Here is an 11,324-nt window from a genome sequence, read left to right on the forward strand (position 1 = left end):
AAGTGACGTTTTTTGCTGGCCCCAGCCTCCAGACACTTCTAGAGAGGCTCTGGAGGCTGGGGACAGCAAAAAACGTCACTTCCTGTCCAACCGGAAGTTGGAAAATGGGCCGTTTTGAGCCTCCGGAGGGCTTCCGAGAGGGTGGGGAAGGCTTCTTGTCACCCTCCCCAAATGCATAGAGGGGATCTGGAGCCAGGTGAGAAAGCAAAACGGGCCTACCAGGGCATCATGTGCCAGGAGCGGGGGGGGGGAGAAGGGGGGTTGCATGCGCATGCGCAGAGCAGCGCACATAGAATTACGGGTGTGGGCACGCACACGCGCGGACCTTCCACCACCACCCCATCCTGGCACGCAATGGCAAAAATGTTAGCCATCACTGTCTTAGAGGAAGCCGTCCCTAGTTTCTTGGATTGTAGAGACGAGGGGGAGAGCTGTACTTTCAAATGTGCAAGATTTAATTCAAGTCATCTTACAAGAAAGAAAGAACTAGCATTTTTGGAGGGGCTTCTTGTCTGGACCAGAATTTGGGAGACTCGAAGTAGAGTAGGACTGACCTTAGTTTATTCATTCTACGCTGAGCCACTCCTCCTGGGGCTCCATCTTTTCAAGTGACTTATCAGTCCATGGAGCCAAAGGCTTCAAATTTCTGCCTTCCTTGGAGGACCTTGTGTAGATGCGGGACTCACCTGTGCAGTATTTTTGTAAGCGCAGGATCTCCAGATGCAAATCGTGGAGAAGTTTCATCTGCTCCTTTTTGAGGAAGGCGATGTGTCTTTGCACGCTTTGGATCTGATGCTCCAGGGACAAAGTCTCCATCGCAACACAGTGAAGAGTCTAAGCCTGGAGGGAACAGAGGTGAACTTGTGAACTACTGGTCCTGCAGCAGCGGTGGCATGGCCCTATAGCAGTTGCTGATTTTCACCTGGCATTATCAATCGATATATAGCAATAGCACTTAGACTTATATACCACTTCACAGTGCTTTTACAGCCCTCCCTAAGCGGTTTACAGAGTCAGCATTTTGCCCCAGACAATCTGGGTCCTCATTTTACCCACCTCGGAAGGATGGAAGACCGAGTCAACCTTGAACCTGGTGAGATTCGAAACTGCCAAATTGCAGTCAGCTGGCAGTCAGCGGAAGTAGCCTGCAGTACTGCACTCTAACTACTGCGCCACCTTGGCTCCTATTGCTTGATTATCAACATCAATCAATCAGAATAGAGCTGGAAGGGACCTTGGAGGTCTTCCAGTCCAACCCCCTGCTCAAGCAGGAGACCCTACACCGTTTCGGACAAGTGGCTGTCCAGTCCCGTCTTAAAAACCTCCAGTGATGAAGCGTCTACAACTTCTTTTTTACAGACATAGTTTTATTAATTTATAATACGACATGCAAAAAGAATACAAAAGAAAATATTAGGTAAATTAGGAAAGGAAAAAGGGAAGTGGATAATGGGGAAAAGCAAGGGAAAAAGAAAAAAAAAGGCACTGATCCTTTGGTACAGTAAAATAAGGCATTAAGATCTACCCTCAACTTTTTATTTTTTCATAATAATAGAAACTAGCCATCTACAACTTCTGGAGGCAAGCTGTTCCACTGGTTAACTGTCCTCACCATTAGGAGGTTTCTCATTAATTCCAGGTTGCCTCTCTCCTTGATGAGTTTCCATCTGTTGTTTCTTGACTTGCCCTCTGGTGCTTTGGAAAAAAAGTTGACCCCCCTCCTCTTTGTGGTAGTTTCTCAAATACTGGAGTACTGCATTCCTACCAGTGGCGAAATTCAAACTTTTTTACTACTGGTTGGTGGGCATGGTGTGGTTTGGTGGGCGTGGCTTGATGGGCGTGGCAGGGGAAGGATACTGCAAAATCACCATTCCCTCCCCACTCCTGGGGGAAGGATATTGCAAAATCTCCATTCCCACACCACTCTGGGGCCAGCCAGAGGTGGTATTTGCCGGTTCTCTGAACTACTCAAAAGTTCCACTACCGGTTCGCCAAAACCTGTCAGAACCTGCTGGATTCACCCTGATTCCTGCCAATTCCTTTTTTTTTTCCTGAGCACCTCCATGACTGTGTCAGAGCCACAGGCTATTTCTGGTTCCAGTTTGAGGCTTAAAATCTAGGCTGCTGATCTTGCATGGATAAGTTTGAGTTTTGAGTGGGGAAAAAATACATTAAGGTGCCTCCTGGCACCTCAAAGTGAAGTTCTACGTTTTCACAGACTGCCAACCCTTTCATCCGACCTACGACAAAGTGGGTTAACATGCCATGAAAGCTTCTGCTGGAATTAATGTGTTATTTTTTTTTTTCAGAAGGCAACAAGGTTTTGGGTTATTTGTGCTGCAAGAGAGCTGCTGTTCTGGAAATGAACTGGAGGAGGATAAAAATAGTGGAAGGAGATCAGCCCACTCAGGTCTGAGGACGTCTAGAATCATGTCATTAGTTTTATTGATTTCACTTGATGTTCAGAGCACTACCCAAATCTTTCAGGAGTTTACAGCAAAAAAGACATCTCAAACGGGGACACGTTGAAGCGAATAACAAAATAGTCGTGGAAAAAAACTAGCAAAATAGGAGTTAATTATTAAAACGAGCAGCTAGAGCCAGCAGTTGAAAGCCTGTACAAAAAGAACATAGAACATAGAATTCTAAGTTTGGAAGGGACCATGGAAGTCTTCTAGTTCAAACCTCTGCTTGAAAAGGAGGCCCTGTACCAATGGTGGGTTGCTCCCGGTTCGCACCGGTTCGGGAGAACCGGTAGTAATGGCGGCGGGGGCAGCGCTGGGTTGCTCCTGGTTCGGTCCGGTTCTATAGAACTGGTAGTAAAACCAGTGGGAGGCTCCACCCACCCACCATAACATCATCATTGATGATTTGCGCATGCAGGGTTTTTTTTTATAAATTAGAACGAACTGTCTCTTTCAGGGAGTCCTGGATGAGCTAACATTAGTATGTCTAGTTTAATGAAAAGAAGGACTGGGGTGAGATGATAGCACCAGGGCCTCTGGTGGCTCAGACTGGTAAGACAGTCTGTTATTAACACAGCTGCCTGCAATTACTGCAGGTTCAAGTCCCACCAGGCCCAAGGTTGACTCAGCCTTCCATCCTTTATAAGGTAGGTAAAATGAGAACCCAGATTGTTGGGGGCAATAAGTTGACTTTGTATATAATATACAAATGGATGAAGACTATTGCTTGACATAGTGTAAGCCGCCCTGAGTCTTCGGAGAAGGGCGGGAAATAAATGCAAATAAAAAAAAATGTTCCAATATCTCAGGGGTTGCCACAAAGAAGGGGGGGGTGTGTCAATCTATTCTCCAAAGCACCTGAGGGCAGGACAATAAGCAATGGATGGAAACTAATCAAGTAGAGAAGCAACCTAGAACCAAGGAGAAATTTCCTGACAGTGAGAACAATTAATCAGTGGAACAACTTGCCTCCAAAAGCTGTGAATGCTCCAACACTGGAAGTTTTTAAGAAGATGTTGGATAACCATTTGTCTGAAGTGGTGTAGGGTTTCTTGCTTGACCAAGGATTGAACTAGAAGACCTCCAAGGTCCCTTCCAACTCGGTTATTTTTAATAGACCTCCAAGTCACTGAAACTTGCCTCTGAAGCAATGGCTGCAACCCCTCTGTCAAAATTCAGGATATTTGCTTCGTTCGGTTTTCTCACCCAGGGATATTGCGGGTGGGGAGCATTCTTTAATTTTATTGGACACTGTAAACAAGGTGATGGCATTTCTACACTTCTCAACCTGAATGAGCAGCTTTCTCACCCAAATAGGAGGGGTTCCATTCACTCCAGCAGAACAGGCATAGTAGGGGTCCCATTGGTCAAATAATTTTGGCTGGTGTGGTCCAGCAGAAGAGCCTTTTCTGCTGTGGCCCCTGCCCTCTGGAATATTCTCCCGCTGGAGGTGAGATTGACCTCCGCTCTCCTGGCCTTCTGGAAGAGTCTTAAAACCTTGTAGGAAGAGAATAGACTGAACTGGAAGGCGGGGTTAAATGTGTCATCAGCTTAGAGTCATTGCGTTGTCACAAGAGACCTAAGTTCAACCTTCCCTCCCATATATTCCATTGACCCTTATCTAGCATCAATTGAGCTTTGACCATTACTTGATTTAGATTCTTGTATTGGAAGTAGCAATAATAAACTCTTTCTCTGCTTTGAACTCCACGAATTCTCCCGGTTACTTGTGCCTGACCAACCTGACTCTGCCAGCTGACTGGGTTCCAGTGCTGCTGCTCCACATGCTAGGAGTGGCTGATGGGGGTAAAGAGAAGACTCCCCACACCTTTGTGTCGCCTACTCTCTTGATTTTTAGTCTCTATTTAATCTCTCTTAATTTTAAGGGTGTTTAGTCCAGGGGTGAAATCTACTTAACTTCCTTACCAGGTCGGAAGTGCTCGTGCGCATGTCACATGTGTGTGGACACCTCTGCGCATGCGCAGAGGGTACAAAACACACTACTTCCTGCTTAAAACCAGGAAGTAATGGCAGCTGGGCAGGTGGACGGAGCCTCGCACCGCAATTGCTACCGGTTCTCTGAATCACCAGCTAAGATTGCTACTGGATAGGGCGATCCGGTCCGAACCGGGAGCATTTCACCCCTGGTTTAGTCCTTATTTACGCCCTCTTGATTTTAATTGTTTTATATTAACTTTTTATCGCTTGGTAAGCTGCCCAGAATTGCTTCCTCGGTGAGAGGGGTAAGCAAGCAAACAAACAAACAAACAAACAAATAAATAAATAAATAAATGTAAATTGAGGGGTTTCGTCCCAAATTAGACTTCTATTGGATTTCAGCAGGAATTTCTATTGTGGGACAAAATTGCCAGTGAATTTGGTTCCCCTGAGGCCTCTTGGAACCACACACCTGTAGGCGCATGCACACATGCACAAATATACATGCTACACAGGGGTGGGCTGCTGGGGGTTTGCAGGGGTTTGGGAGAACCTCTAGCTAAGATTCTGTGCAGTTTGGAGGATCCCCAAATCCCACTCCTGGCTGGCCCCGCCCACCCAGCCCCTCCCCTCCCAGGAGTCCCCAGGCAGCCTGTTTTGGATGCAGGTAAATGCTGGGTGTGCACGGAGGCTCAGGGAGGGTGAAAAACAGGCCAGAGGGCCTCCGGAGCCTGGGGAGGCCGTTTTTGCCCTCCCGGAGGCTTGAGGAAAGCCTCTGGAGCCACGGGAGGGCAAAAACACTCCCCCAATGTGGTGCAGGAGGCTGACTAGGTGATGCACACCTTGGCCATGCTCACCCAGCAACAGGGCAGAGAACCCCTTGCTAAAATTTTTGAAAGTCCAAACAAGGTTCACCCCTGGGTTGGACCTCTCTAGCCTTGATGGTTTCATCCAAGTGTACCAATTTTCTTTTATATTTTTTTATAAATTAGCACGCACGCCACAGATGGACCTTACAGTTACAACTCCTTGCATTCCTGCTCACTGGTTATGCATCAGCTTCTGACAGATTCCAGGTTTTATACTCCTGGGTATAGGGCAGGCTCAGGTGACTCAATTAAAATAATCTTCAGAGCTATATTGAAGCTCAGCAGTTCCACTGTTTTGCCTGAAACTGGGCAGGTCTGGTGGAAAGAACTTGAAAGAAATCAACACAAAAGCAGCCCAGCTCTCAGGATATTCTCATGATTGCATTAAATTTTGTATTGTATGCAAAAATGGCCAAAAATCCCTCTGAGGACATACGGGTAATCCTCAAGTTACGACCACAACTGAGCCCAAGATTTCTGCTGTTAAGTGAGTTTTGCCCCGTTTTATGACCTTTCTTGTCACAGGTGTTAAGTGAATCATTGCATTTAAGTTAGTAACCTGGCTGTTAAGTGAATCTGGTGTCCCTGCTGATCTTTGCTTATCAGAAGGTCGCAAAAGCTGACCATCTATGACCCTAGTATCGTGATGGCAAACTTATGGCACGCTTGCCACAGGTGGTGGGCACGCGAGCTCAGCTGCAGCCAGCTGATCTTTCGGCCTTCTGGGCCCACTGGAATTTGGGAAACGGGCTGTTTCCGGTCTCCGGAGGGCCTCCAAAGGAGTGGGGAAGGCCCATTTTTCACTCTTCCCAGGCTCCAAAGCCTTATTAGGAGCCTGGGGAGGGCGAAAATGGCCTTTCCTACCCCCCAGAGGCCCTCCGGAGGCCAGAAATGGCCCATTCCCCGACTTCCGGTCCCACTGGAAGTCGGCAAATGGGCCTGTTTCCAGCCTCTGGAGGGCCTCCAGCGGGGGTGGGGAAGGCCATTTTCACCCTCCTCAGGCTCCTAGAAAGGCTCAGGAGCATGGGGAGAGCGAAAAATGGGCCTACGGGGCCCATCGGGCCATCACATGCCAAAAACGGGGGGGAATGTGGGGGGAGGGGGGGAGTCATGCACATAGAATTATGGGTATGGACACACACACATGCACGACCTCCTCGCACTCCCCCCCCCCGGTTTTGATATGCAATGGCAAAAAGATTAGCCATCACTGCCCTAGTAGGACACTGCAACCGTCATAAATATGAACCAGTTGCCAAGTGCCTGAATTTTGATCATGTGATCATGGAGATGCTGCAATAGTTGTTGCAGTTGGGCCTCTGGTGGCTCAGCAGGCTAAGTCTGTCTGTTATTAACACAGCTGCTTGCAATTACTGCAAGTTCAAGTCCCACCAGGCCCAAGGTCGACTCAGCCTTCCATCCTTTATAAGGTAGGTAAAATGAGGACCCAGATTGTTGGGGGCAATAAAAAGTTGACTTTGTATATAATATACAAATGGATGAAGACTATTGCTTAACACAGTGTAAGCCGCCCTGAGTCTTCGGAGAAGGGCGGGATATAAATTCAAATAATAATTTAAAAAAAAGTGTGAAAAAAACCATCACTTTTTTTCCAGTGCTGTTGTAACATTGAACAGTCACTAAATGCATTGATGTAAGTTGAGGATAACCTGTACCACCCTGTTCTTTCAAGATAGCCAACTAATCTGCAGAGGGTGAAATTTATCTCCCAAACAGACTATGCAAACTCTATGTAGGCCCTTGCATTGTGTCTATTTATACCTCCAAGAAAGAGAGATGCCAAGAGAGAACAGCTGAAAAAGAAGGTCTCTCTATTACAGAACTCTCTGTCGAGAACTCTCGGAACAGCATATTTCTCAACCCCCTCCCCCCCAGGGGCCTGCAATAACCAAGCTACTCTTCCTGCTGTTTCCCTAACGAACGATAAGGGGGTTCATGATGTCATTTAGAACTTGTGAATGTTGCACTCACACAAAAACTCAAGAGACATTCCAGGGAAACATGGTTCCACAGAACCAAGAAAGTGATTTTGTTTTTTGAACCATTAATTCTTGGCGTGCTCTTGGAATGGCTAATTAAGAACATAGAATAATAGGTTGTAAGGGACCTTGAAGGTCTTCTAGCCCAACCCCCTGCTCAAGCAGGAGATTTTGACCTGATTGACTAGGTAACTAACTAGTTGAGCATGTTATAGTCCCCTTTTTTGCCATTTGACTACGGAGTGCCATCTTGCCACGAAGGGAAAATGTACAGTGGATGAACCATGTGTACAGTAGGCGTACATGCTTTCAAGTCATTTTTCACTTCAGGGGATTGCCTGGACTAATCCCTGCAGTTTTCTTAGCAACATTTTTTTCCAAATTGGTTTGCCATTACCTGCTTGCTAGGGCTGAGAGAGTGAGTGACTGGCCCAAGGTCCTCCAGCTGACTCCGTGCCTAAGGCAGGATTAGAACTCGCGGCCTCCCAATTTTTAGTCTACTCCTTCAGCTCTGGCTGGATGGCGGGGAACGGAAGGATTTTATATGCCCTGCACACAGCTGGTCATTGGCAGCTGAGGGACCCTGAGGACACAGATAAACCTCCCAGTGCATCAAGGACCCTCTAAAACAGGGGTGTCCAACCTTGGCAACTTTAAGCCTGGTGGACTTCAACTCCCAGAATCCCCCAGCCAGCCAAGCTGGCTGGGGGATTCTGGGAGTTTATTTATTTATTTATTTATTGTTCACATTTTTATACCGCCCTTCTCCGAAGACTCAGGGCGGTGTACAGCATAGATAAAACACAAATACAAAAAATTTAAAATACAATATATAATTAAAAATCTAATTCCATAAGCTAAATATTTAAAATACGTGGATAAAATAATAAAATAGAATAACCCCATTAAAAACCCCACTAAAAAACCCTCGATTAAAATTTATCATTAGGCCAACCCTGCTTGATGAAAGAAGAAAGTGTAGGCGTAGTCCCATGGGTAGTTCATTCCACAGGGTAGGAGCCCCCACAGAGAACGCTCTCCCCCTGGGGGCCGCCAGCTGACATTATTTGGCTGATGGCACCGTAAGGAGGCCCTCCCTGTGAGAGCGCACAGGTCGATGGGAGGCTACTGGTGGCAGCAGGCGGTCCCGTAAATATCCTTCAACTTCAATGAGTTGAAGTCCACCAGGCTTAAAGTTGCCAAGGTTGGAGACCCCTGCTCTAAAAGGATGCAAATTCTTCAGAGCTGACAAAGCTTCTTGGATGAGAAGCGAAACATCTTTAAAAAAAAAAGTTGCATCTTAAAAAAAAAAGCACCTTTGGGATAGATCAGCGGAAGGCAACTTCTGTGATTCAGAAATGCAGATTTTGTTGGCTGCCAGTTGTCAGACTTGATGTGGATTGTAAGAGGAGATCGCTGTGGAGACATGGATGGCTCTCCGGGGAGATGTAGGTTTAAGGGGTGTGTGTGTAAAAGTAAAAATACTTAGTTTCCCCCTCTACTTTCTCTAGGCAGATAAATCCTAGAGAGGGTGTGTGTGTGTGTGTGTGTGTGTGTGTGTGTGTGTGTGTGTGTGTGTGTGTGTGTGTGTGAATGCCTTTACTGCAGCAAAGACAGACACCAGCGATGAAGGTTTAAAGATGATGAGATTGCTCATCGTATGGGATCAGCGTCTCCGTTCTTTAGACCCACCAGGGGTTTCCTTTCCCAGAATTTAAATGCAGCTGCTCACCGGAAGCCTTCATTATGGAGCCTTTCCCCCCCCCCTTCCCCCCCCCCCGCCGCCCACCCCGGCCATGGCAACTCAGCCGGATGGTTCCCTCGAGGCGTGCAGCCTCTTCTCCAACAGCAAGAGATTCATCTGCCCAGCTAAACTTCTATTGGTCCCGGGCGGTGTGCGCAGCTGAAACTTGGAATATATAAACAGGAATACAGAAATGCCCAGACAATCCCAAACCAGGACAGTCGGTGGGAGAGCCGAGCCAGAATTAGGCAGGCAGCAGCTTCACAAGGGAGTCTGTGTTGGCTTCACTTGAGTTGGACTCTTTTTGGGAAGGGAGGGGAAGGGAAGGGGGGAGGGGAAGGGATGGCAAATGGGAAATTGAGCCTAGAGATTCAGGTGTTTCTTCCCTGCATTAGGAGCCTGCTGTCCCCTCTCCACCACCACCCCCTGCAAAGTTGGTCCTTAAATCCACGCAATGCAAATCTTTGTTGGTTTGTCACTAGGGAGGTACCGACTAGATTCAGTCCGGCCGATACAGGTAGTTCTCGACTTACGACCAGTTGATCCCAACATTTCCGTTGCTGAGTGAGACCTTTGTTAAGGGAGTTCTGTAGCCTCCGTTTTACGACCTTTCTTGCTTCAGGGAATCGCCACAGTGGGTTTAAGTCGGCTAACACGGTTGTTAACCGAGTAACAGTAACAGAGTTGGAAGGGACCCTGGAGGTAATCTAGTCCAACCCCCTGCTCACGCAGGAGACCTGTGCTAGGGATTCGAACCGCCGAATTGCTGACCTTTCTGATTGGCAAGCTCAGTGCTTTAGCCCCCAAGCCAGGCTTAAGCGAATCTGGCTTCCCCATTGTCTTTGCTTGTCAGCTGGTCACAAAAGAGAATCGCACGATCCCCGGGAATGCTGCCCTCGTCATATATATGAGTCAGTTGCTGAGAGGCTGGATTTTGATCACGTGACCATGGGGATGTTACAAAGTGTGAAAAATGGTCATCAGTCACTTTTTTTAGGGCCGCCCTCACTTCGGTCACTAAATGAACTGTTATAAATCGAGGACTACCTGTACCCTTAACCCCTCTGTAAAAAAAAACAAAACCAAACTACTCTTCTTTTGGGATGTCAATGCAGCCCACTCATTCAGGTTCAAGGAAGCCCCCCCCCCCACAACACAGTGTCACCACAACCCTTTCTGTGCAGAAATCAAGCAGGATTCGCACAACTGATTCAAACCAGCCTCCCCCATTCACCACCATAGTTCATATTGGGACTCGAATTCCAGGAAATTCCTCCCTTTAGGCTCAAACCGTAACTCTGGTACTTCAGAGAGAGGAACAAAGATCCGGTCAAGGAAAGACTAGACTTGATGATCTCCAAAGCCCCTCCTCCCATCACTTCTCGGTGGTGGCTCTCCTAGATCAGGAAGCACAGCTCCTTGCCTCCTTGAATCCCTTCCCTTCTATACCAGAACAGATCTGAGATCTCTAGTGAGCAAGCCAGCTCTTCTTTTCTGCCCCTGAATCTGCTCATCTCCCCCCTCCTCCAAATCATCCACACACCTCTCTCTCCCCCCCCCTTCCCCCTTCCCCTGGGGCTTACCTGTGCAAAATCAAGAGGCGAAAGCAAGATGCGATGGGGCTACAACTTGGGGTCATCAAGGCAAGGAGCTTTCGGGACAGTCAAGGGTGACTTCCAGAGATCCTCCAAGGGCCATCCAAGCACCTTCGCTCTGCACGCCAAGATTGAGAATCCGGGAAGTGGGGGGGGGGGGAAGGTGAACACAGAGGAGGCAGAGGGAGACAGACCCCCCCCTCCTCCTCCTCCTGCCCGATGCTGGTGTGCTCGTGTGTGGTTTTTGCCCCCCCTCTCCCTCCCCCTTCTTCAAAGCATCCTGGTGCAACGGGTAAAAAGGACAGCGGGTTAAAAGTTGCGGCCTCTCAGCTGATGGTTGGCCAGCCTCCCCTCTGAGGATGGGATGGGAAAGACGGAGGCGGCGGCGGGTCGAGGCGCTTTTGCAGCCGGCCTTGCTCGGTTGAAGGAGAAGCAGATGAGAAAGAGAGAGCGAGACCGAGAGATGGAGATGGAGCAAAGGCGTAAACACAGAATAACGTGACCGGAACTGGTGAGATCAGCCCCCGGTTGGCTTCAGCAGCAGCAGCAGCGGCAGCAAACTGGAAAGGAGGGAGGAGTTGAATGGAGAGAGAAAGAGAGAGAGAGAGAGAGATGGTTTCGCTTGACAAGACAGAGATGATGAGATCATCTCTCTCTCTCTCTCTCTCCTTCTCTTCCGACGTGATAGCCTAGCCTAGTGAAAAGCATCCGGG

General features: G+C 48.1%; 1 protein-coding gene across 1 annotated transcript in view; it reads right to left on the reverse strand.

Annotated features, from left to right (window-relative positions):
* CCDC92B (coiled-coil domain containing 92B) overlaps window positions 1-11,095 on the reverse strand; it is a 56,926-nt gene extending 45,831 nt beyond the window's left edge. The window contains exons 1-2 of the mRNA XM_058164268.1: window positions 10,600-11,095; window positions 687-840 (exon numbers count right to left, since the gene is read on the reverse strand). Of these exons, the coding sequence (XP_058020251.1) occupies window positions 687-816 (130 nt within the window). The 5' untranslated portion in view covers window positions 817-840; window positions 10,600-11,095. The remainder of the gene's footprint in view (window positions 1-686; window positions 841-10,599) is intronic.
* Window positions 11,096-11,324: the final 229 nt, after the last annotated feature.

This window comes from Ahaetulla prasina, chromosome 1 (genome assembly GCF_028640845.1).
Source record: "Ahaetulla prasina isolate Xishuangbanna chromosome 1, ASM2864084v1, whole genome shotgun sequence".
Classification (NCBI taxonomy): domain Eukaryota; kingdom Metazoa; phylum Chordata; class Lepidosauria; order Squamata; family Colubridae; genus Ahaetulla; species Ahaetulla prasina.